Source organism: Carcharhinus amblyrhynchos, chromosome 5 (genome assembly GCF_965287045.1).
Source record: "Carcharhinus amblyrhynchos chromosome 5, sCarAmb.v2.hapA, whole genome shotgun sequence".
NCBI classification, from domain to species: domain Eukaryota; kingdom Metazoa; phylum Chordata; class Chondrichthyes; order Carcharhiniformes; family Carcharhinidae; genus Carcharhinus; species Carcharhinus amblyrhynchos.
In genome coordinates, this window is record NC_137328.1 from 34,479,273 (window position 1) to 34,507,220 (window position 27,948).

Here is a 27,948-nt window from a genome sequence, read left to right on the forward strand (position 1 = left end):
TGCTATGAACTAGTTTATAACCCTGTATGTGAAACTGCATCACCAATGCTATTACTTAAACACTGTACTTCTCTTTCCTGCTGTAAAAAAAGTATTAAGCAAATCAGGTTTAGTTCATTAAGTATGCTTTTTTGAAGTTCTTTTAACTGTAAGCAAAATAATTAAATTAGTACAGGCTATTTTTCTTGCTTTCCTCGACACCTCTGCTAGTTGTAGACTAAGGATAATCTACCCTTATAAATTGCTCAGTTGGTTTGCCTATTACTTGGACACAATGGAGTTATGTAGCTCATGGATTTCTTTTATATCAATCGTAGGTTCAGAATATTCTTGTGCACGAGCAATAGATACTGCTATAAATAAAACAGCAATGATACTGTGATAAATAAAATATCAATTTGAAATTCCTCAAAAGCTGCTTAAAAAAATTAATCTAAGGATTTACTTGTTTTTAAGTGAAATGTGAATTCAACTAGCTGTTAAGATCAGTCTCAGAGGCTATGGAAAATGCCGAATGTACAGAGGAATTCTCTTTTCAAAAGACAGCATCTTTTGATCATTGTGAGGGTAAAAAAATTACCAAATTCACTGGTGGTAAATGCATTATGAAGGCACACTTACATAGACATAAGCTTTGAACATAAAGAAACACGCTCACTGTAGGACTACTGGTAAAGTCATGAAAAGCTGTGCGCAGTTTTATTTTCTTTGTATTCTATCTTTACATTCCAAAAAACCGCAGTCCCTGCCCTATAACCATTATGAAAGTTTACTCACAAATTCATTGTACATCTCATTTTTTTTACATATTGGATTAATAGTATAGGCATGTAGGTGGCATGATTTCATCAAAAAGGCTAACTTTTCACTTAGGAAATCAAAAATAATAAATAAAAAGGTGCTAACTTTAGCATTTAGACTTCAAATTCTTAGATATAATATATATACTGCACACAATGTGATACCAAATCCTCAAGCTCTCCTGATGATCTCTCCACAACTATTTTAAAGCATATAAAGATGAAATCTTTAATACAGGGGTGTGTGTGTGTGTATGTGTATGTTTGTGTGTGTGCGCATGTAAATGGGGGGGGGGGGGGGAATAAAAGCTCTTTAAAACCCTACCAGAACAAATTCAAGGCCTTTTTTTTAAAAAAAGTGATTGAACATATATGCCTATACCTGGACAAAGCAACTAGATCAGCAATATTTAACAAAATTAAAACCATTACAACAAAATCGTCAAACAAAATGAATTGTTAGTTTTTTTTCCTCTTCCAGGGCAAACTAACTAGCCCCAAATGTATTAAAGTCACTACACATTGGCAACTTGGCCATGTCATCTTCTGATGTGTCAAGAATATTGAAAGAGAAAAACAATATAGCACTCAAACGATGAAATGTTACAGGGCGATTGAACAGTCACCATAGTAATGGTACACTCAATTAACAAAGGATGGCATTGCAGAGCTCGCATTACAAGCACCATAATAAGCAGCCTAGTAATGATGTGTTCAATTATGCATTATTCAAGAGCTACAATGTGTTTGAAAAACGAGCTCTTTGTGATCTCTAGTCATTTCTAGACAGGTAACTTTTAAATATATTTTAGGAAAGCTTTGGGATTTTCTTTTTCTGAAATGACAAGGCTACTAAAACTCATGCACTCCGCAAAAAACCTCATGCAGTAGTTAAGGTAAACCATCCAAGCAGTTTTATTCATTAATATTCATAAATACACACAGCAGCTTCATTAGAGATTTTTTCAATTTGTTTTCCTCTTCAGTTGAATGTGGAGTATTAGGAGAGCCTTTTGCATGTCAAGGTACAGGAAGCAGAGACTGCCTCTGGCACTGCTACCTACATTTACCTGCTAGAAGTAAAAATTAGTAAGTGGAATCAATTATCTTATTTTTTCTTCCTTGAATGTACACAATGTAACAAGAGTGACAGACCTGAAATTACAATCACCAAACAAACCCAAAGATAGCTGTTGTCCACTTTCATTGGCAGTTACAGCACAGAGGACATTGTCTGCAAAGTGGGACATCATCAAAGAGGATGTGGCGGAGGCTCATTTCCTTTATTACTCTCTTTTAAATTTAGGTTTTCTAAAGCAACATCTAAAGGCATAATATCTACACAGCCAATAGCACCAAAATCTGTGAAATCCCCCCGCTCGTCCTCATCTGAGGAGGAATTTTCTTCCCGCATCAGGGTGGAGAGGAGAAGCTCCTGCACAAACAGGCTGTGATCTGCCCGCTCACTTTCCAGAGATTGACGTTCTCCTTCAGACATCTTCGGTTCATTCAACCTGCAGGCAGTACAGAAAATAATGTTTAGTCACAGCTGAAGAGAGGAGGACACATCGTGCACATAGTACAGATGGGTTATTCCAAATGTTAACCATGCATAACTTCATCTCAAAAATGAAATCCTTACTCATGTACCTCTAATAGTTACGTGAATTTTTCAAACATTGATAATTTTATTTTAATAAAGAAAGATGGATTAATCTGATAACTTTGCCTAATACCAAAATATTCACAGTTATGCTAAACATGATATGGGAGTAGAAATAAATAGATTATTTTCAAGTTAGTAGGCTATAAACGAGTGAAGTGCTGCAAGGATCAGTGCTAGAGTCTTAGCTATTTGCACTTTACGCCAAGAATTTAGCTGAGGGAACAGCATGTAATGTGTCCACGTTTATTAATGATATCAGGTCAGATGGTAAAGTAGGTGTGAGGAGGACTCAATAAGGCTAGAAAGGTTTAAATGAGTGGACAAGTTCATGGCAGATGGGATATAATGTGGGAGTGTGAGAAATGGTAAGTTGTCTCACAACACCAGGTTAAAGTCCAACGGGTTTATTTGGTATCGTGAGCTTTCGGAGCACTGCTCCTTCATCAGGTGAGCAAAAATAGAAGAATAAAATATTTTTTGAAGTATCCTATTAGGTAAGTCATTGAGCTGGAGTACACTTCCTCAGAAATTTTCAGAAAATTTATTCCAGCACAGTCATCCTTAGAGAAAACACAGGGTGCAGGAAGCTATGACTGCTCAGCAGGAAACTCAAGAAAAATAGAGGAAGAGTTCCTACAGACACTGATCCAAAGATGTGTGGGTTAGGTTGATTGGCCATACTAAATTGACCCTAGTGTCTGGGGATTAATAGGGTAAATATTTGGGGCTATGGGAATGTGGTTGGTGCAGATTCCATGGGCTGAATGGCCTCCTTCTGCACTGTAGGATTCAATGATTCTATGAATCGTAGAGCTAAAACATACATGGATATAAAGCTACAAGAATGCTAATTATGGAGGAGGCGGCAGCCCAAGGGATGTAGAAAGGAGAACAGAAAAGTTGTAATCAGAAGGAATTGGATAATTAGGGGAATAGATAGCATCCTCAGCAACCATGACTGAAAGACCAGCAGGATGTGTTGCCTACCTGGTGCAAAGGTAAAGGAAAGCTTGGAGTAACTGGAGAAGAACTTGGAAAGGTAAAGGGAAGAATCTGGTCCATGTTGGGAAGAAAGGGGAGAAGGTCCTGCTAAGGGAATATCAGAAGTTAGGATCTAAATGAAAAAAACTGGACCTCATAGGTGATGATCTTGAAATCACTGCCCAAGCCACATGCTAATTGACAGAGACAGATAAAGAAGGTGAATGCATGGCTAAAAATCTAGTGTGGAAAACAGGGCTTCTACTTCAAAGGCCTTACTTGAATGGGGCCAGTGCCCAAGCTGAAAGGATAAATAAAGCTGTGGATAATACTTTAAATTAGCAAGACTTGAGGGGAAGAATCTGGTGAAATCAGAAGATTAAAAAAAACAATGAGACTTAAGGTCATTGAAGGTAAGGAATAAAGGTAACAAATGATAGGGTGAAAGTTATTATATAGAATATAACCATGAAATGACTGTTTAAAATATGAGGACAACAATTAATAAAACCAAATTAAATTGCCTGTACAGCCATGTGCACAACATTCAAAACCAAATGGGGGAACTAGACGCAATGATGCATAGTGAGGCGATCGATGTAACAGGGATAACTGAAACATAGCTACATTAACACGACTTGCAGTTAACTATTACAGGATAAAATGTACTTAGGAAGGAGAGGTGATGCAATAAAGGTATTTAAGATAATAAACTGCTTGATAAGGTAGATCTGGAGAAAATGCTTCTACTTGTGAGGGAGAACAAAACTAAGGAGATGAATGTGGAAAAGCTACCATTTAGAATAATTAAGCAAATAGCACCGATACATGCAAGGGGAAGCTAAATAAACACATGGGAGAAAGAAATAGAAGGGTTAGAAGAGGAGGAACAGAAGAGGTTTCTGTGAACAAAGAACAAAGGAAATTACAGGAACTGGCCCTTCAGCCCTCCAAGCCTGCACCGATCATGCTGTCCAATTTAACTAAAGCCCCCTACCCTTTCAGGGAGCATATCACTCTATTCCCATCTTATTCACATATTTGTCAAGACACCCCTTAAAAGTTACCAATCGTATCTGCTTCCATGACCTTCCCTGGCAGTGAGTTTCAGGCACCCACCACCCTCTGTGTAAAAAAACTTGCTTCGTACATCTCCTTTAAACCTTGCCCCTCGCACCTTAAACCTATGACTCCTAATAATTGAATCTTCAATCCCGGGATTAAGCTTCTGGCTATCTACTCTGTCAATGACCCTCATAATCTTGTAGACTTCTATCAGGTCGCCCTTCATCTCTGTCGTTCCAGTGAGAGCAAACCAAGTATCTCTAACCTCTCCTCATAGCTAATGCCTCCATGCAAGGCAACATCCTGGTAAATCTTTTCTGTACCCTCTTCAAAGCCTCCACATCCTTCTGGTAGTGTGGTGACCAGAATAGAACACTATATTCCAAGTGTGGCCTAACTAAAGTACTATAAAGCTGCAACATGACTTGTCAATTTTTAAACTCTGCGCTCCGGTCAAGGAAGGTAAGCATGTTGTATGCCTTCTTGACTACCTTCTCCACCTGCATTGCCATTTTCAGTGACCTGTGTACCTGTACACTCAGACCCTTGTGCCTATCAATCCTCTTATGGGTTCTGCCATTTACTGAATACTTCCTCTGAGTATTAGACCTTCCAAAATGCATTACTTCACATTTGTCCAGATTAAACTCCATCTGCCACCTCTCTACTCAAGTCTCCAACCGACTTATATTCTGCAGTATCCTCTGATGGTCCTCATTGATATCCACAAATTTACTATTCAAATATTTTCCTCCAAATCATTTATATATATTACAAACAGCAAAGGTCCTAGCACTGATCCCTGAGGAACACCACTTGTCACAGCCCTCCATTCAGAAACGTACCCTTCCACTGTTACCCTGTCTTCTATGACCGAGCAAGTTCTGTATCCATCTTGCCAGTTCACCTCTGATCCCATACAACTTCACCTTCTGCACCAGTCTGCCAGCAGAGTCCTTGTCAAAGGCCTTACTGAAGTCCACGTAGACAACATCCACTGCCCTACCCTTGTCAATCATCTTTGTCACTTCCTTGAAAAACTCGATCAAGTTAGTGGAGTATAAACCAATTGGGTTGAATGGCCTATGTGTGCTGTAAAGCCAAAGTTACTCAATTTGAAATCGATAAACATATTTATGTAAGAATTCCTTAAACAATAAATATTCAACAAAGGAAACTGCTTTTTAGGAATACTTTGACAGCAACTTCTTTTTAAAACAACACAGGAGGCTACATTTGGCCTATCATATCTGCACTGGTTCTCTATATGAACAAGTAAAGTAGTGTCATTACCCTGCCTTCTCCCTAAAATCCTGTACATTTTTTCTTTTTAGATAACATCCAATTCTCTTTTGAATGCCTCAGCTGAATCTGCCTCCACCACAGGTTGGAGAGGTGCATCTTAACAACTTGCAGTATGATTAAGTTTTTCCTCATTTTTGCTTTTACTTATTTTGCAATTACTTTAGATCCATGCCCTCATTCTTGATCCTTTCACATGTTGGAACAGTATCTCCCCATCTACTCTGTCCAGATCCCTCCTGATTTTGAATACCTCTTTCAAATCCCTCTCTGCCTTCTCTTCTCCAAGGAAAACAATTCCTACTTCTCCAATTTATTTTCAAAATTGAAGCTCCTCAATCCTGGAACCATTCTCATGATTTTTTCATGCACTCTCTCCAATGCTTTCACACCTTTCCTAAAATGAGGCACCCAGAAATAGACACAATACTTCAGCTGAGACTGAACTGATGCCTTATACAAGTTCAACATAACCTCCTTGTTCTTGGGCTGTATGCCCGTTAATAATGCCTAGGATACTGTATGTTTTATTAACCGCTCTCTCAACTTGTCCTACCACCTTCAATGACCTTATGCATAAAACCAGCAGAAGTGAAGTAAAAGGAAAGTGTAAAATTAGGTAATAGTCTAGTGAATCAGAATCCTAACTGAAAGCATTAGACATCTTGAGGGAGGGAGAAAAAAAGAATACTGTTAGTCCAAATTTCAATGTGTGATTTCTGAAGACTTGCAATAAGGGAACTGCTAGGTCTAACATGCATAGGTGTTCGCCTTACTGTCCTGAGCAAAGACTTCTAGGTTTTAAGTCAGCCCACCTCGTGTCCAACGAGGGGCATACACGCGATGGGTCGTACTGGGGCTGCTCTTGGTTGTTCGAGATTGGCCTAGTGCTTCATGTCGTTAGTGTGTGCCTAAACTGGACAAGATACTGGGCAAGACGACAGCTCAGTGACTATCGCTGATTGCTGTACAGACACATGGATTTGGGCCGGTGTCTGTGGGAGTTTGCGCATTCTCCCTGTGCTTGCGTGGGTTTTCTCCGGGTGCTCCGGTTTCCTCCCACAACCCAAAGATGTGCTGTTAGGCTGATTGGCAGGAATAAATTGTCCCTAAATCAGATTCCCTCAACCTGGATGGCCATAAAACATTAGACAGGGGTCGTGGGTGGAGGGGGGTACTGGTGGTGTTGAGATGGCGGCGTGGGCTTGTTGGGCCGAAGGGCCAGTTTCCCGGGCTGATTTTGTTCTTTGTTTGTTGTTGGTCTTCATGCAAAATAAGAAATGCTGTTGAATTGCTTGAGTCAGCTTGGTAACATGCAATTTTTTGATTATCTATTTGGCCAAAGGCTGATGGATGGACTGCTTCAGGTTGCTGCTTGCTTTATAAGTGGTCCTTCACGAAATGTTTTTGGAATGGAGTCAAAGATAACAGCATTATAAATAACGCAACAAAAAATGATTCACAGGTCCGTGCCCGCAATCTCTAGTATATACAGAGGAAACAGGAATCCAAATATTTTTGTGATTTGCTCATCAACTTAAAGTTATAATAAAAAATCAAATACCTATAAGTGTTTTGTAGTATGAAACATTTCTAGAGATATGTTAATCATGATAATGCCTTGTGTTAACTGATTGATTTTGTGTAAATGTCTCTCAGGCCCATTGCCAAGAGAAAATCAACAACGTAATGCAAAACTGCAGCACTAACTTCACAGTGAACATGTATTAGTTTTGGAAACATGGTATATTTATACTTGTATGAAACCTATACTGATGCTCTATGGAAATAAAATCTAAAGGCTAAGGAACAAAAGATTACCATAAGGCTGAATCAATGCAAAAAGTTACTACTCCATATGAAATTAGTTATGGTGCCTCAGTCATGAATAAGTTAACAACATTTCCTTTAACTCAGCATTCAGAAAGGCCCAAGGATGACCAGTGTGTGAAATGGAGTAAAACAACACAGGTTGTCTTTATGGGGGGGGGGGGGGGGGCCTTCAACCTACATTGTTGGCATGGTACACCTGACTAGGTAGTGCTTGATGATGATACTGGCTGCCTGATGTAATAAGTGTTCCATTTATCAGAATGAATGAGAAAAAATGAGAATTAATGAGTAAAAAGTTATGATTGCTCAAGCTCCACAACTCTAGTCTGTCTTTTGTAAAATTTAACTGTCTGAGGACCGTAGGAACAGAACTAAACATTTTCATTCAGCAGTTTGTACCTGTTCCACTATTCAATGGCATCATGGTTGATCTGCATCCCAGCTCTATCTACTCACATTTGATCCATATACCTTCATACCAGTACCCAACTAACAATAAGCATAGAAGCCTCGAAAAATTCAAACACAGATTATTTATAGCCTTTTGGGCGGGTGGGTGGGGGAGGGGGATTATCTATAGCCTTTGGTGGGGGGTGCGAAGGAGTGTGTACAGAGGGGGAGAGAGAAAATACTTCAATTCCAGTCCCATTTGTATGGAAACATTCTGAAAATCAACTCCAATGTAATGAGATGGTCCTCAATGCTTCCAAATCCTAAAACGTGCCCCAGAACTCTCCAGAGTTCTCAGAAGCTTGTAGTGACCCCTAACAGTGCTTGATCCCAAGACCCTTCATTGGTACTACCAGATGTCAGAACTATTCCTCCAGTTGTCAAAACAGCTGTTTTTGTCTGGTTTATTTAGATCATGGTTGCTCTATCAGGTTATCTTACCTTGTGAGCAAGAACTGGGAATTCTGGGAGGTCTGGTGACTGTTTTCTGTGGTGATTGTGTTGTTAGTCACTGTAGTCTGTGTGACCGTGGTGCTGAGGCTGCCTGTGTTAGTGCGTCTTGTTGCACTGCGTGCAGACTCCAGCTGTTGTCGTGCTGCCTGTGCCTGTTGTCTCTCTAGTTGCAGCTGCATTTGCAATTGCTGTAACTGGGAGGCAGAAGGGCCAGAGGAATTTAGCTGTCCTCCAGCAGAACGTCTCACACCTGATAACTGTGATAACAGCTCTGCAACAAATGGAAAGAATCATTATTTAAGAGTAGCATGATAAATTGTCAAAAATAAAAACAGGAAATGTTAGAAATATATTGCAAGTCCAATAGTATCTGCAGACAGAGAAGGCAGGTTAGTGTTTCAAGTGTGTACCTTGCCTCAGAACAAGACCTACTTATGTATTTCCAGCATGTACTTTTTAAACTTGCATTAATTAATTACTTGATAACTTGTTTCCACAATAAGTAGTCATCATCTGACATGAATACAAAAACAAATTGATACATGCCAGAGTAACTGTGAAGAAAACAGCAACAATACAAACTTTCCTTTTCTAGCTGAATCACTTGATCACACTGTCCGAAGTCCTTGAACACTTAATCTGGTTCTCAAAGGAGTGGGTTTCTGGACCAGCTTCATCATTGAAATATATCAAGTGGAAATTAAATATTTCTTCATAATATCCTGGATTCTTTTAATTGTACAATACTCTAAGATTACTTGGGAATAGAGTGCTTAAGAGTGGATAAGTCACTTGATCGAGATGGCTTTCTAAGGAAAGCAGAAGGTGGAGATAGTGGATGGACTTACAGATGGATGTTTCAATCTTCCCAAGATATAAGGAAGTGCCATTCATTTTGGAAATGAAAGTTGGCAAATGCAAAAAGCCTCATTTAAGAAAGGCCATTCATGGCAATTACAGACTGGTCGATTTAACATCAGTGGACAATGCTTTAGAAACAATAATAAGGAAAAAAGTTGACAGGTTGGGTAAGTTTCAGTTAATTAAAGAGAAACAGCACAGATTTGCAAAAGGACATATTACGTTTGACCAATCCAACTGATGTTTTTGATAAAGAAATGCAGTGAATGTCTATATGGATTTTAAAAATGTGTTTGACAAGCACCACATAAAAGGCTGGTTAACAAAACTGTGGCTCATGAAATAGGAGCATTAGTGTCAGCTTGGTTTAAGGATAGAAAACAGAGACATAGTAAATGTTTTTTTCAGACTGGAGCATGGTGGCCAGTGGTGTTTTGACTAGGTGAGCATTAGCACTTACTGCCTCTCATAATATACATGACTGATATGGTTATTGGAATACAGAGTAAAATTTATTGATAATACTGAAAATGGAAGTGGCATAAATAGTGAGAATTATAATTTACTGAAATAGGACATAGATAGGTTAGCAGAAGGCATAGACAAGTGGCAGATGGAATTCAATACAGAGAAGTGAGGTGATGCATTTTGGCAAAAGGGACAGGGAGAAACAATAGATACTTAATGGCACTATTTAAATAGTGTGCAGGGCCCGAACAATCTAGGACTTCACGTGTATAGATCTTTGAAAGTGGCAGGACGTGAGAGAGTAGTTAGCAAAGCATATAAGAATCTGGGTCTATACTCGGAATTTAGAAGGATGAGGGGGAATCTAACTGAAACTTGCAGGATACTGAGAGGCCTAGATAGACTGGATATGGAGAGGATGTTTCCACTAGTGTGTGAGACTAAAACTCAAGGGCACAACATCAGAGTAAAGGGATGCTCCTTTAAAACTGAGATATGAGGAGGAATTTCTTCAGTCAGAGAGTGGTGATTCTGTGGAACGCACTGCCACAGATGGCTATGGAGGCCAGGTCACTGAGTGCCTTTAAGACAGAGATAAAAGGTTCTTAATCAACAAGTGGATCAAGGGTTACAGGAAGAAGGCAAGAATACGGGTATAGGAATCATATCAACCATGACTGAATGGCGCAGCAAACTCAGTGGACCGAATAGCCTAATTCTGCTCCTATATCCTATAGTCTTACGTTCTATAAATAGAGGTATTGAGTACAAAAGTAAGGCAATTCGGCTGAACTTGCATAAAGCTCTGGTGAGGACACAATTAGAGTATCTTGTCCCATTTCCATCCACACCTTTAGCAAGCTAAGAATGAAAATCCTTGAGGGGGTGCAGAGGCAATCTACCAGAATTGTTCTACGGAAGAGGGAAATTAGTTACAAAGATAGGTTGGAGAAGCTGGAGTTGGTCTCCTTTGAGCAAAGGTGGTTATGGGGAGATCTGATAGAAGTACACAAGATAGTCAGATTTAGATAAGTCTCCCGCTGGCTGATAAAGATAAGGGGATATAGATTTAAGGTTTTAGGCAAGAGATACAACGGATGTGAGGAAATACTTAATACAGCAGATGATAATGATCTGGGGACTTGCTAACTTTGACAAGTGCAGAAGCAGAGATTATTAATGATGGATAATGGCAATCAAACTTGAAGAAATCAAACTTACAGGGCTGTGGAGATAGACTGTGACAATGGGATTTACTGGACTGTTCTACAGAGAGGAGAACCAGCAGGGAACTGATAAGCCAAAAAACCCTTTCTCTGCCATAGTTACTCAATGAGGACACCAGTTCTTTAAGAAGTGTGGAAATCATGCTTTAATTTTATGCACCATCGGGAAGTGTTCAGCAAACATGAAGTTCAACATGCCATTTAAGTTATTTTTTTTAAAATCAGGTCTAGGACAGACACGTGACAGAATCAGAGACAGTTTGTGACTTCTAATGGTGAGCCCAATAACATCAATTATGAGCATGAACTATCAATGGGAAGGAGGCAGCTTTTCCTTTCTGGGTCTGTATAGCTACCCTGTTTAGTCAATAGTGAATTGGCCTTGCTTGGAAAAGAGCAGACATCAGAATAATGAAGCCTGGACAAATATGACGTCTGCCTAGTTGATCTTTTGAGAAAAGTAAATAAAATTATTTGCAACATGCAGTTTGTGTTTATAGCCTTAGAAGATTGGTTTTGAAAAGTTCCATTAACCTTTATTGCACATTTAATAGGAAACTTGAAATTTTCAATCAAACAAAACAGTGTATACCATAGGCAATCTAGATCGAGATGCACAAAGTTTGCTGAAATATCCACATTAGTTTGTAACTGAATTATTGCACTGGGGCCTCCTCCACAGCACTGGGGCACACTCCCCCCTCCTCCACAGCACTGGGGCACACTCCCCCCTCCTCCACAGCACTGGGGCACACTCCCCCCTCCTCCCTCCTCCACAGCACTGCGGCATGCACCCCTCTCCTCCACAGCACTCGGGCACACTCCCCCCTCCTCCATAGCACTGGGGCACATTTCCCCCTCCTCCACAGCACTAGGGCACACTTCCCCCCCTCCCCATAGCATTGGGATATGCCCTCCTTCAAGCATCAGGTTACCGACTACTCACCCACCCCACCAACTACATTAGAGAAACCCCCGATGGGGTCCCTCCCAAGGGCCTGCCACTGCCAGTGCCCAAGGGCAGTGTCAGGGTACTGCACAATGATGCCTCTTCCCCAGGATGTATACTTACCTTTGCCCCTTGGCAGATTCCCCTCGACTGCTTCAAGTTTTTCAAAGCCTGTTCTGAACCTCGCTGACAATGTACATTGCGGGGGAGACGGACGGACATATTTTGCGGGAAAACCCTCTAATGAAATGTAAATATATTGAAATGAGGTCCCTGCCTCGATGTCATGGATGAGGGCTGTAGAAAATTGCCAGTGAGAACCTTGTTTCCCGACTCTTGCAAGAATTTGGGCCCATGTCGTCAGTTATGCTGACGCTTAACATGGGTTCAAAATCACCCCTGATGTGTCCAACAGATTACTCCTATTGCATAATAAGCCATAATTTACAGTTGCAGAGCATTTAATGGCATCTACCATTAGATAGGCTCTTTACATTTTTTGCTTAGGAATTTGCCGTAATGTCGCTGCAAGGAAAACAGAGTATCTGGGACCTGAGTGTACAGGACAAACAACTGTGCATTTTAACATATCAAAAAGGGGGATTGTGAAATTAACAGTACAATGACTGTGAAAGAAGTGTATATTAAGAGTTAATTAAAGTAGTGAATTCAATATCAAATCAGGTTCTGAAAGAGAACTAACGAGAGGGAAAGAAAGTCTGAATCAATAGGGAGACAGAGGAAAAGTAAAAACTGTTTCTTTTTAATTGTGCACTTCCAAATTTCCAATAATTCCTGGAGAAATGTGATTCTGCACTTGTACTCATTCATGGAATGTGCTATCACTGGCAAGGCCAGCATTTATTGCCTATCCCAATTTCCCTTGAGAAGGTGGTGGTGAGCTGTCTTCTTGAATTGCTGCAGTCCATGTAAGTACAATGCTGTTAAGGAGGCATCTCCAGAATTCTGACTCAGAAGTATGAAGGAACAGAGATATAGTTCATTTTCAGTGCCAAAGAAGTTGCTTAGTCATAATTAACACTTACCATTATTAATAGGGTAGTTAAACTTAAAATTATAAGGCTGATCTTTGGTGACAAGCTGATTTCATGCCAGCCATACAAAAACAGTAACTTCACACCATTCAATGTATTTCAATGGTGAAACAGACAGAGAGCGAGATACCGTTTTCACCAAGCAGCAAACTCCGACAGTAACCTTTGGACATCCATGTACAACTGACCTACTTCTTGCACTATTTTTGCACAAATAATTGTGAGCACCATTAGCCTCACCATTATTTTGACAGTGATTTCAGTGTCAATGTCTCTTATTTCAATAACAGCAAGTGCAGCTACTCAGCTGGAACTGAGTTATCCCATGAACAGGAGCTACCAAAATGTAATTTATTTAAATTTTGAAGCTAACTGGCACACCAGTATTTTCTTCAGACAGGTTGGTCAAAGCCATCAATCCATTTAACTCAGACTGTTTTATCATCATTGACCTATTCCACTCTCATCATCTAGAGCAGCAGTCTCCAAACTCTGATCTGGATCCGGCCGCTGTGGGCCGGATGTGGCCCACTGGCCGTAGTTTGGGGATCCCTGATCTAGAAAGATGGTACTGCCTGGTTGGGCACACACCCCCTCAAGCATGAAATTCTGGTCATGGATTTATTAAAGGTAAACCATGTTTAACTAGCTTGATATTTTTTGATGAAGTGACATGGAGGGTTGATGAGGCTAATGCAATTCATTGTGTGTATATGGACTTTCAAAAGGTGTTTGATCAAGTACGTTATACTTGGCTTGTTAGTAATGGAAATGTAGTTGGAAATGTAGTATTACATGTTAATTTTTTGTCTCTTTTAATCCACAGGTGTCGGTCCACCTTGTTGTCAAACGAGGGGCATGCACACGGTGGGTCATGCATGGGCTGCTCTTGGAGGTTTCGAGAGTGGCCTCGTACTTCGTGTCGTTGTATGTGCTTAATCCTGGACCAGCAGACGGGCACCACAACAGCTCAGCGACTATCACTGCTAGCTGTGCAGATACGTGGATTTGGGTCTGTATTTGTGGGAGTTTGTGCATTCTCCCTGTGGTTGCATGGGTTTCCTCCAGGAGCTCCGGTTTCCTCCCACACCCCAAAGGTGTGCTCTTAGGCTGATTGGTGTACCAAATTGACCCTACACTATTCTCCCCTGAATCTGGCTACATTAGGGGTACCGTTCACATACACACGGGGCAGGGTAGGTGTAGGAAAATGCTTTGTCGAAATGGCAGCGCGGACTCATTGGGCCAAAGGGCCTGTTTCCCGTGCTGGGTTGTTCTTTGTTCTCTTTGTTCTTTGTAAAGTTGAAGCCCATGGAATAAAAAGGACAGTGCCAGCATTAATATGAAACTCGTTAAAGGACAGGAAAAGAGCAAGTAGTGATGAATTTTTTTTAAAATTAGACTGAAAGAATGTATGCAATGATCAGTAGCAAGAGCTTTCCTTTTTGTGATGTACATTAACGACCTGGATATATATGGCACTATTTCAAAATATACAGATGACATTTGAAAAGGATAGACTCAAGAGGACTGATGGGAAGACTTGCAGCAGATAAAATTTAATGCAGAGAAGTTAGAAGTGAGACACTTTAGTTGCTAAAGAGCAGAATGGCATTATAAACCATAATTTTAAAGCAACAGAGAGCCTTAGGGTAAATGCGTACAAATAGTTTAAGGCAGCAAAGCAGATTCACAAATCACTAAAAAAGCAAAGAAGAAAGTATAAAAACAAGGATAGTATGATGAATCTTTATAAAATACTGGAATAGCCATAACTGGAATACTGCATCCATTCTGGACACAGCACTTTGGGAAGAATTTTGAGAGAGCACAGAAGGGATTTACCGAAATAGTTCTGGGCTGAGGAACTTCAGTTATTGAAAGTTGTTCCCCAAAGAACAGAGAAGGTTAGGAGGAGATGTGATAGAGGTGTTTATAAAGGTGTCTAGAAAGTATAGATAAGAGAAATTGTTCCCATTGACGAAAGGGTCAAGGACTAGACGATGCAGATTTAAAGTAATTGGCAAAAGAACCCATGATGACACAAAGAAAATCTTTCTATACTGCTAGTGGCCTGAAAAGGGTGAGAGAGGAAAAGTTGATCATGGCTTTCAAAAGAGAACTTGATATATACTTGAAAGGAAAAAATTGGGAGGGCTACAGGGGCAAAAAGCAGTGAGTGGGACTAGCTGGCTTGCTCACATAAAGCCAGCACAGACTGATCAGACTAAGTAGCCTTTGTCACTGCTATCACATTTTATGATTTTGATAGTTTTACATATTAGCTAGTATGTTCAGGGAAAATGTAAGATTTATCAACTTCCAGCACGGTAACACAGTTATTAGCACTGTTGCCTCAGTGTCAGAGTCCCAGGTTTAATTGTGACCTTGGGTGACTGTAACTCCTGAGGGGAGGTGATAGCCTAGTGATATTATCTCTGGACTATTAATCCAGCAACTCAGCTAACACTCTGGTGACCTGTGTTCAAACCCCACTACAGCAGATGGGGTAATTTGAAATAAAAAAATCTGGAATTAAGAATCTACTGTTGCCAATGAAACCATTGTCAACAGTTGGAAAATTCATCCGGTTTACTAATGTCCTTTGGGGAAAGAAATCGGCCACCCTTACTGGTTACATATGACTCCAGAGCCACAGCAATATGGTGGACTCTGAACTGTTTTTGGGCACCTAGGGATGGGCAATAAAAATATTGGCCAGCCAATGATGCCCAGATCCTACGAATGAATTAAAAAAAAGTTTGCACGTTCTCCCCACATCTGCATGGGTTTTCTCCAGATGCTCCCGTTCCCTCTCACAATCCAAAGATGTGCAGGTTAGGTGGACTGGCCATGCTAAATTGTCCCTTAGTATCCAAAGATATGTAGTTTAAGTGGATTAACTATGGTAAATGTGTTATATTACGTGGCTAGGGCGGAGGGGAAAGGCCTGGGCGAGATGTTCTTCTGGAGAGTTGGTGCAGGCTCGATGGGTCTCTTTTCGCATTGTAGGGATTCCAAGGTTCTACGGTTTTTTTTTGGTTCCAACTATTTTAAGTTATTTCTTGCCAGCACTGGCTGATTCTCTCCTGCCCTTACAGCACTCTAAATTTCATTTTAAAAAAGCGCGCAACTCCTTTAATTATCTTTATTAAATTTTCAAGAATTCCTGTCCAGCAGTACTGTGGATTTTGCCACTGGATGGCATGATAACTTTATACTGAATGCATTATATTTTTGCAGTATCTGCTTTGATAGGGTCAAATAAAACACAGCAGTTCTGTTGAGTGGTTTCAACAAATTGAAATCCTCCAAACTAACACTGAACATCTATCAAATTAAAGTACATTCTTTCCCCTCCCAAAAATTTATAAAGCCTAAATATCATCACAGCCTGTCAATAAGAATTCAGCTGATAATCTGGCATCACAAATCCGATTTACACTTATTTGAATTAATCTATTCCTCTGAATTCAAATTAGCGTACAATATTACAATTCAGAAACAAGCCATTCAGTTCAACTTGTTTGTCTATGCCAATAATAATGTTTCACACGTGCAGAGATTTTTTCTAACCTCTTCCAGCCTCTTAATTCTTAAATAATTCTGAAGATTTCATTAGGTAACCTTTAACCTTCTCAGCTGCAGTGAAAAACTTTAAAAGTCCAATTCAGAGTCTCAACAAGTTGAGACATTCCCAAACCAAGCTACAAGACAGGGTTCTCACCTCCTGTCTTGGGCTTGATCTACATGATCCAAGTTGATTGGAGTAGGCATAGCTCCTCCTCAAGGCTTCATCTCATTTGCACCTTAGCCTAAAGGCTGAGATGCCACTTTTAAAAACTGCTTCAAATGAAGCTAAAATGTAACTTAATGACTTCAACCAAGCGCAGCATATCAATACTACACTCGATCACTTGATCTTAGCCATAGTGCCTCATGCTTAATAGTATCTCAGCATACCTAAATTTACCTGCTCTTTTTCCATATTCTTCCTATAATAAAATATATATTTTCATTTGTTATCTTTCAAAATGTGTAACTTAATATTTTTGTGAATTCAACTGCATCAGCAAACAATCTACGTTTCCCACTAATCTATGTCCTTGTGTAGCTTCTGTCACAGCTTTCATGGCAAGTTACAATACCAGCCAGCCACTTTTGTTCCTAACCCCACAATTCTTAAATAGCGAGTGAGCGGTGGTGGGGGGGGGGGGGGGGCTGTGCGTGAGCTGGCGCGGGGGAGCGGGACCCCACGCACGAGCTGGCGTGGGCCGGGGGGGTACCCGCGCGCGCGCGCACAAGCTGGCCGGGGGGGGTACCCGCGCGCGCGCGCGCGCATGAGCTGGCCGGGGGGTACCCGTGCACGCGCTGGCTGGGGGGGGGGGGGGGGGGGGGGACCCGCGCGCGTGAGCTGGCCGGGGGGGGGGGGGGGGGGGGGGGGTACCCGCGCGTGCGCACGAGCTGGCCGGGGACCAAGGGTACCCACGTGTGCGCACAAGCTGGCACAGGCCAGGGGACCTCGCACGCACCAGCGTGGGGAAGGCGGACCCTGCCCGTGCCAGTATGGGAAAGGTGTACCCTGCGCACGATTGTGAGGGAGGGGGACTTCATCTGCGTGAGTGAGGGAGGGAGGACCCCATCTGCGCAAGTGAGGGGAAGCGCGCGCACATGAACGAGTGAGAGGGAGTGCATGCACTCAAGTGAGGGAGGGTGAGCACACGTGCACCACAGGGCCAGAGCTGGGGAGGCCATGGAAGTCGGGTGCGGAGGCACTGGGGGGGCGTGAGGGCACTGGGGGTGGGACAACTCCGGAGTGCGAGCAGTTCCATGCGGGCAAGTGAATTCCACACGTTCATCAGCCAGGAGGCATGGGCTGTCCTGCGCTGGCGGGTGAATTCCACACATTTATCACCATGTGTGTGAAGAAATTTCTCCTCACCTCAGTTCCCCAAGGTTCACACCTTATCCTCAAACTATGACCCTTATTTCTGGACTCACCCACCATGGGAACTTTCTTCCTGAATTTACACTGTCTAACCATTAGCTTATAAAACCTTATGTACTTCGTGAACAGCATGTTTTGTCTGCAAAGTGCACAAGAACAATACCTTATGCTGTATCCCAATATTTTTCAGCAAAAACAAGAATTGCTTATACTTGTGTAATTAACAATTTTGAAAACCTAATGATAGGGAATTTGACTAGCTGTTTATCTGGAGTTAGCTGCACTCAAAGGACTCAAAAATCGGAGCTGTGTTGAGTCAAATTCTGACCTGACTGCAGCTGCAGAATGGATATACTGCACTTCATTAAAAAAAATCAAGATTGTCACTTTATTTTCCAAGAACTGACAAAGTAACAATGTGATTAGTGTGCAACTTATATTCAATCTTGAATTTTACATTATGTTGTTCTTCTGCAGTATTCTCATGGCTTTCAGAATGTAATGATTTTAGAAAATGTAGCAAAAGGAAGCTGCTCTGAACTTTGATTCATACTGTATAGGCAACAGTTAAAGATGGTTTGGTCAAGGAATCAGTGCTCTAGTTTAAAAGCAACATCTGGCTACAGTTTTTGTTTTGCTTTTTTAAAAAAGGATGAGTCGTCTTAATGCAAATCATGTGTAGCAAGTTGGTCACTGCGCCAAGCTATATTGTTGGCCTATTTAATTATTTTATTCTTTACAGACAACCAGCTCAAGCCTCAAGATAAACATTACACTGAAACTACAGATAACGTACCTCAAATCCAGCAACCTCTGGACACAGTCCATGCCAGATTTCAGAACTTGCTGGTTTACAAAACAATAAAAATGGAACGCCTTAATTCAATGAATAGGGGACAGAGGTAAACCAAATAATAGGAATAAAAGCATTTTAGGTTATTGACCATGTCACTGCTGATATTGATTCACTTCCCTCACACTGTAATTAACAGATCTTTCACTCTTCCCCCCACTTCCTACATTAGCACTTCCCATTTAAAATGAGAAAATATCAAACTGAAATGATTTTAAAAAACTTCCTGGAGTTGTAACTGAAAACTATTTGGTTTCTATTAATACTTGAATGCACAGTACTCTTTAATAACTCTCTTTGGATTTATTTGGGCTAGCTACAAGAAAGTGCTTCTTTGTGATTCAAGTCGGGCGAATAACTTTGAGCCTGGGCAGATAGGATCATTCCTAGGAGGGTGACTGGGGGTGGTGGTGTTGGTAGAGGAGGAATCAGACAATGCCTATGTCCTATTCCACCCTCCTCCCCACCCTCATTGTATAAATCTCTGCTGATTCTCTTTGCTCTCAGTTCTGACAAAGGGTTGTCTAGACCTTAAACATTGGCTCTGTTCTCTCCCCACAGATACTGTCAGATCTGCTGAGATTTTCGAGCATTTTCCATAGGCAGGATCAAGGTTTTGGGCGCCGCACCTGCGCAAGGATATTTTGGCCCTGGAGGGAGTGCAGAGGAGGTTTACTAGGCTGATACCAGAGTTGAGGGGATTGAGCTATGAGGAGAGGCTGAATAAACTAGGCTTGTACTCGTTAGAGTTTAGAAGAATGAGGGGAGATCTCATTGAGACGTATAAGATGATGAATGGGATGGATAGGATAGAGGTGGAGAGACTCTTCCCGCTCAAAAAAGACAGTAGGACTAGGGGGCACAGCCTCAAGATAAAGGGGAGGCGGTTTAGAACGGAGTTGAGGAGGAACTTCTTCACTCAAAGGGTGGTGAATCTCTGGAATTCTCTGCCCGTTGAAGTGGTGGAGGCTGCCTCGCTAAATATTTTTAAGAAGTGGGTTGATGGGTTCTTGATAAGAGAGGGGATTAAGGGTTATGGGGAGAGGGCGGGAAAGTGGAACTGAGCCACAACAGATCAGCCATGATCTTATTGAATGGCGGGGCAGGCTCGAAGGGCTAGATGGCCTACTCCTGCTCCTATTTCTTATGTTCTTATGTTCTTAAGGTTCGCTTGGAGCATGGGGGGAAAAAAAAAAATGTGGTTTTTGGACACCACCTGTTTTTGTATAGCTTGATTTGCAGTACTCTACCTGTAGAGTCAAAAGTTTACAGCATCAAAACAGGCCCTTTGACCCAACTTATCCAATGCCGCCCTTTTTTTTAAACCCCTAAGCTAATCCCAATTGCCCGCATTTGGCCTATATCCCTCTATAGCCAACTTACCCATGTAACTGTCTAAATGTTTATTAAAAGACAAAATTGTATCCGCCTCTACTACTACCTCTGGCAGCTATATTGACTATCTAGCTGATCTATGCCCCTCATTATTTTATAGATCTCTATAAGATCACCCCTCAGCCTTCTACGCTCCAGAGAAAAGAGTCCCTGTCTTTCCAGCCTCTCCTGATAACTCATACCATCAAGTCCCGGAAGCATCATAATAAATCTTTTCTACACTCACTCTAGTTTAATAATATCCCGTTCTACAACAGGGTGACCAGAACTGTGCACACTATTCCAAATGTGGCCATACCAATGTCTTGTACAACTACAACAAGATATCTCAACTCCTGTACTCAATGTTCTGACCAATGAAATTAAGTATGCTGAATGCCTTCTTCACCACTCTATCCACCTGTGACTCCACATTCAAGGAGCTATGAGCCTGTACCCCTAGATCTCTTTGTTCTGTAACATTGTAAATTAATCACTGAACATTCTTTAAAATTAATGCATCATGAAGAATTATATAGATAACCAATTTCTCCCAATTTGTCCTCTCCTCCTTCCAATTCAGGCACATCCTGATGGGATATATATTGCTTCTCCTTCAATGTCAGGTCAAAACCTTTGAACTCCTTTCCTAACAACACCATGAATACATCTTCGCCACATAGCCTTCAGCAGTTCAAGAAGGCTGACATGCCATATGATGGTAACTATGGCTGAGCAATAAATGCAATATTTGTTAGTGACAGGAATAAAAAAAGGTGTATTCAGAAGGTGAATGTGGAAATAGAGTGGTAAGGGCCAATGTGTGGAACAAGTGAATGGAGAGAAGAGTGAAGGCAGCAAGGAGGTGCAGAATGAGGATAGAAGAGGATGAAAGAAAGCCAGTGGATGGAAGTGGGAGGGTGGGTGCACAAAAGAGAGAAAAGTTATAGTATAAACAGAAGTGAGGGGGAGAAAAAGGAGGTAAACAGAAGGAAGGGTGACAGCAGAAGATATAATGCTAAGATGATGGTTTGACAGGAAAGAGATATGGGATAGGATCATTTTTAAATTCTTCCTATACTTCTATGCCCTCTCACCTCAGCTCCCACTCTCCAAAGCTTCTGCACTCCCTCCCTTTACCAATATCTCCCCCACCACAAGATCTCCCATTATGGAGGAAGTAGGGTAAGGGAAGCCAATATAGATGTATACCATGAGGAAGCACAACTGAAAATTCAAATCGTCAGAAAGCTCGAAAGATGCTCCGCATTTACCAGTTACTATACAATCAGCACAACACACACGTACATATAAATGACCACAAATGTGAATACAGAATTCTGTAGTTGAATAATCTTGACATGATGTGACAAAGCATTACAACTGGAAGTCAAATTGTGGAGACAGGTAGCGCACAGAAGTGCAAGATTTTAATTACACGTAAACTCAACCTCTTATCCTATAATTCAATTTATATTCAAATTATGAGAAATTATTTAAATTGCAACAAATTTTATCACCATTGCTTGATCTAACTGGTTGGTTGTTTATTTTTTGATACATAAAAGGAACATACATGGAAAATAAGATAGAATGTAAATGAATTACTGATGATATTTAAAAAGTATACCACAATATATAACTTTCAGAATAATTATTTCTGTGGTTTCTAACATTTCAAATACAATTTATCCTAAGTTTTTTCCAGACTGAGAACTACTTTAAACTGATTGTTTGCAATGAATAATTATAAACTTGTACAGGTACTTTAAATTCAAACAGCTTATTAAAATCCTACTGAGGCAGTATTATGCAATAAAATTTTTAGTCCAACATATAAATATGCTACAATTGGAAGTTTCAACTCACCAGCTATTGGATCCATAGCTTCCCTATTGCTTGGAGAATATGAACTTTGTGAGGATGAAAGCCCACCAGTGGAACTGCTAGTAAAGTGCATGTTTGATCTACGAGCACGCGGTCCTCCAAGGCCTCGGCCAGGATGAAACATCCTACGTACGTGTCGAACACCGCTGGATTCATCATAAATAATCATTAAGGAAATACAGTAAAGAATGGCAAGCAGAATTTCCAATTCAAAATATATTAAAATTCTTGAGACTTTTTGTTTATTACTCTTATTGTCTGTTAGCATACAGCAACAATAGGGATGAGACTAAGGGGCAACAATAGTTCCACTTCCTATTTACACACAATCATCTCTGCTGTCCCTCAAGGATCTATCCTTAGTGTCCCTCCCCATTTCTCATTTACAGGTAGTTCTTCAGCAGCATCATCTGAAAACAAAGCTTCAGTTTCACATGTAGGCTGACAACGCCCAGGTGTACCTCACCACTATACCCTCACGACATCTCTGCTGTTGCTATATTATCAGATCACTTGTCTAACATCTAGCAGTGTATAAGCAAAAATTTCCTTCAAAGTTATCGGGTGAAATTGACTCCACCATGCTTTATCTCATCTGCTGCTGGAACTTTCATCCGTCTTAAAACATTACAATTTTAACAAACTCCCAGCCAGCCTCTCGCATTCCACCCTACAAAAACTTGTGGGCATTCTAAAATCCGCTCTCTGTTGCTTATTCCTGCAAGTCCAGTCATCCTTGTTCTCATTTGCTTCTGATAAAGTAGCACCTCAGTTTTAAAATTCTCATCCTTGTTTTCAAGTACTTCTATGACCTTGCCCCTTCCTATCTAACATGTTGCAGGAGATAATTCAAGTACTTCAAACAAGAAACCAATCTGTAATGTAGAAACTTGAATTTAAAGTGGTTGAATAAGAATGCTTGACACACCTTTCAAAATGAGCAATAAATGCCAAAATTGGCATTGCACCAACACCCCAAGAATGAATAAAAATCTTAGGTTACAGAATGGCTAGTAGATAGAGCATCTACCAAGCTGACTGCTTTATTCTGCATAGTGCTTCTGGAGCTGCACCCATCTAGGTAAAGGAATTTATGCCATTGCACCACTGATTTATGTCTGGTAGGTGGTGGAAAGGTCCTGAAGAGGGGCAGAGGAAGTCACTTTTAATCTATTAGAACAAATAGGTTCAACTGATACTAAATCCTCCAACTAACTGCAAGCAAGACCTTAAATTCATAAGTTATTTGTAAGACTAAAAACCTCATCAGTTTTGCTCATTTTAGAATAAATATCAGATTCACCCAAGATTATAGGAACACATGATGATGCAATGACCCGACTGCAAAAATGCTAACACACAGCAAGTGCATAGCTGTGCTGGCGTACATATTCTGCAGCTTGGTTCAGTTGGTAACACTATCATCAAATGGTTGTTGCAGGCTGAAGATTTACAGCAGAGTATGAAAGCACAATTTAAGTTAACAGTATTGCACAGTCACAAGGAAGCATGTGTATTATTTATGTGCATAAAAATACCAAGATTTTGACATTTGGAACAAAAAACAGAACTCCAAATGTCAGATAATAAAGTTACAATGAAGCTCCCACTTTACCTGCAGAAATATAGAAGCCCTGATATATATTCATAAACCTGTCAAGGAGAAGGCTATTTTTCAGGGATCAACCTGATTGTACAGAAAACTCTTGCAAGGTCAAAGGTCATACAATACAATGTTACTTTGGTGACATTTGCAGGGCTGTGATTTGAATCAACTCATAATAAATGTCTTTGCATGGATCTCTTCTAACTTCATTTCCAAAGACGCAACCCTTGCAAAAGCACAATATGATTGAACAGCAATGTTGCAGGAGATAATCCAATTACCTCAACCAAGAGACTAATCTGCTACGTAAGAGCTTGGATTTAAATGGACCATATGATGTTGGGTACATCACAGTTTGAACAGATTCTGCTCATAACTAACAACTGCGTAAGCAATTCAAACAGGAATAAAATGCCTAAGCTACTTTTTCGCTGTACAAATGACACTGCAGCTAACTGCAGTTACGACTATTATTATAACTATGATTAAATATAGGACAGATAAGATTTAACCTGGAATTGCGGCACAGAACCATATCTTATAGTGTATTAACCCAATGAACTAGCTTAATGTTTTACTAAAAACTTAGAACAAATCTAAACTGCTTAGTAAAAATGCATAAGAGTTGATTCACAGTCCTGCAAATGTCACCCAAGTAACATTGTACTGAATAGCCTTTGACCTTGCAAGAGTTTTCTGTACTATCTGGCTGTAATCAAAAGACACTGAGCAATGTCTATTGTATCAGATGTTATGATGTGGGGATGTCGGCGTTGGACTGGGGTAAACACAGTAAGAAGTCTCGCAACACCAGGTTAAAGTCCAACCAATTTATTTGATAGTAAACTCACAAGCTTTTGGGGTTTGTCCCTTGGTCAGGTGAGTATCAAATAAAGTCAGTTTACTACTTTTGTTACTTAGTTGTGAAACTTCTTACTGTATCTGATGTTACCAGAAAATGAAATTACACCTGTTCACCTGTTTGTGTGTAAATGACTTGGCAGAAAATGTAGCTGGTCTGATTAGCAAGTTTGCAGATGATATTAAGATTGGCAGAGTTGCAATAGTGATGAAGATTGTCAGAGAACACAACAGGATAAAGATAGGCTGGAAAATTGGGCAGAGAAATGGCAGATGGAATTTAATCCGAACAAATGCGAGGTGACGCATTTTAATAGGTCCAATTCAGGCGGGAGCTACAAAATAAATTACAGAATCATTAGGAGCATAGACAGGCAGAGAGATCTGGGAGAACAGGCCCATAGATCTTTAAAAGTGCAACACAGGTGGAAAAGGTGGTGAAGAAAGCATATGGCATGCTTGCCTTCATTGGACAGGGCATCAAGTATAAAAATTAGCAAATTATGTCACAGTTGTATGAAACATTGGTGAGACCACATTTGGAATACTGTGTCTAATTCTGGTCACCAGAAGGACGTGGAAGCCTTCGAGAGAGAACAAAAAAGGTTTACCAGGATGTTGCCTGGTATGGAAGGTATTAGCTATCAGGAGAGATTGAATAAACTGTAATTGTTCTCCCTGGAAAGACAGAGGCTAAGGGGGCAAGCTGATATAAATTTATAAAATTATGAGAGGTATAGATAAGGTGAACAGTTAGAAGCCTTTTCCCAGAGCAGAAATGACAATTACAAGAGGGCACAAGTTCAAGGTAAGGGTGAAAAGTTCAGTGGAGATGTGCGAGGGAAGTTTTTTTTAAACACAGATGGTGGTGGGGGCCTTGAATGCACTGCCAAGTGAGGTGGTAGAGGCAGTTACGTTAGCCACATTAAGACTTATCTGGAGAGACATATGAACAAACAAGAAATAGAGGGATATAAGCAGCTGGTCTAGATATGTTTTCTCTCTGTTCCGATACTGCCAGACCTGCTCAGTTTTTCCGGCTTTCATTGCTTTTGTTTCAGATTCCAGAATCCATAGTGTTTTGCTATTTATTCAGACAATACTTAACTGGAGAACGACATCATAGTCAAATTTTGAAAAAACACAATTTAGATTTAATAGCATTTTGATCAACATAATTTGATAAATTAGATGGTTAGGATTAAATTAGTTGATACCTAGGGTGAGGTTCTTTAGATGAGTGAAAGGAGCACTGGGGAGAAACCTATCACTAATTCAAAATTTCATAACAGGTATGCTCCTAACAATACATTCAGTTGGCAGCGTGTGTTCATCCAATGTGTGGAAAATGTAGAATGGGACAAAGTAGAAAGCGTTGAGAGCTTCATGTTTTTAGGTGTCCAGATCACCAACAACCTGACCTGGTTTCCCCACGTCAAAACTATAGTTATGAAAGCCCACCAACACCTCTACTTTCTTAGAAGACTAAGGAAGTTGGGAATATCAGCTACGACTCTCACCATCTTTTACAGGTACACCATAGAAAGCATTCTTTCTAGTTCTATCACAGCTTGGTATGACTTCTGCTCTGCTCAAAACTGCAAGGAACTACAAAAGGTTGTGAATGTAGCCCAATCCATCACGCAAACCAGCCTATCCATTGATTCTGTCTACACGTCCTGCTGCCTCGGCAAAGCAGCTAGCATAATTAAGGACCCCACGCACCCTGAATGTTCTCTCTTCCACCGGGAAAAAGATACAAAAGTCTGAGGCCACGTACCAACCGACTCAAGAACAGCTTCTTCCCTGCTGCTCAGACTTTTGACTGGACTTACCTTGCATTAAATTGATCTTTCTCTACACCCTAGCTATGACTATAACACTACATTCTGCACTCTCGTTTCCTTCTCTATGAATGGTATGCTTTGTCTGCACAGCGTGCAAGAAGCAATACTTCTCACTGTGTGTTAATACATGTAATAATAAGTCAAATTAAATCAAAAAAGTGTTAAAATGAATTGTCTCTTAAACACATACAGTAATATGATGGTGTAATACAATGTCCTTAAAAAAATCAATGCATATTACAAAAGCAATACCACACAATGGCACAATCTGCACTCAACATAAATGCTACCGTATTTATTCTTTCATCCATTTCAGCACTTTGTCAAAAAAAACCTAGCAGTTCTAATTTAAAATCATTGCCATTAATTTTTATGGCACAGGATACACAACCCGAATTGTCTTTTTGGCGCTTTCAGGTTGCTGAATTTTGGATTTTTAAAAAGGATATTAAATCTCTAGGAGCCCTGTGTTCAAGTGTAAGATGAGCTGCAAAGTCGTCCGTGACATGATTAGGATCTCCTCCAGGTAATGCTGCACAGATTGGACAAACCTGTAATATATTAAAAACAAATTTAATGATCACTTCTAATGATGCTAAAATCTAAAAATTCAGGCAAATAAGCGGAACTAAGAATTGATTTGGAGATATAAATAAAGCCTACTTTGAACATTCACAGGAAGAAGCTAAACCCTGCCTTAAAAAGGACAAAAAAGGGTTTCGGAATGAGTATTAGCAGATCTACTGTATTTCAATATTTTTTGTTTTCATTTTAGTTGCCTTGAATCTGTAGATCTGCCTATTTCCTTGTGAGGACCTTCCCTATATTGTTACACTGTTTTAGTCCTTCCATATTTTGTTCTTTTTCTTCCTATTGTCTCATTGAAATGATTTTTTGTGTCAACTATTATTGATTAGAGGTCTTTCAACCCATTAATGGCTCCAATTGTTGCATTATGTTTCTTCCTTCACAACTCTAAGAAGATGGATTGACTTTTTAGTTCAAGGTTTTTACCTGAAATATTAACTTGTCTTTTTCTCTTTAGAAATGCTAATGCATTTTGTATTCTACCTTTAACAGGCAGCAGACATAATACTTGATTTTCTCACAATCAACTCTCAATGATGATCAACATTATAAGCAGAGCTTTGAATTTTTTTAAAACTAGACTCATTGTATTGCCAAATCACATTTACAACTATCAAACATCAAGTCCTCCCAAAAGTAAAAACCCAATCCATACCACCTTAGTTTTCTCTTGGAAAATTTGACACCTATTTCAAGTTTAAATCAAGAAAAATCAAGCACATTTCATGAAATTAACCATGCATTAAAGAACCAATTTGAGTATTTTCTTTGAAAGGCGTTGAACTAACTTTCAAGGAAAATCTTGTACTTGGAGGAAATTGAAGCTAATAGGGAATAAAAGGCAGCTTTGCTCAGGCTAAACTCGAAAACACCAC

The 27,948-nt window shown here is 40.2% G+C and overlaps 1 protein-coding gene across 1 annotated transcript in view; it reads right to left on the minus strand.

The window, feature by feature from the left end:
* Window positions 1-666: 666 nt before the first annotated feature.
* kcmf1 (potassium channel modulatory factor 1) overlaps window positions 667-27,948 on the minus strand; it is a 125,941-nt gene continuing 98,659 nt past the window's right edge. Inside the window, exons 4-7 of the mRNA XM_080188610.1 lie at window positions 26,935-27,036; window positions 22,154-22,328; window positions 8,539-8,821; window positions 667-2,314 (exon numbers count right to left, since the gene is read on the minus strand). Coding sequence (XP_080044736.1) covers window positions 2,053-2,314; window positions 8,539-8,821; window positions 22,154-22,328; window positions 26,935-27,036 — 822 coding nt within the window. The 3' untranslated portion in view covers window positions 667-2,052. The remainder of the gene's footprint in view (window positions 2,315-8,538; window positions 8,822-22,153; window positions 22,329-26,934; window positions 27,037-27,948) is intronic.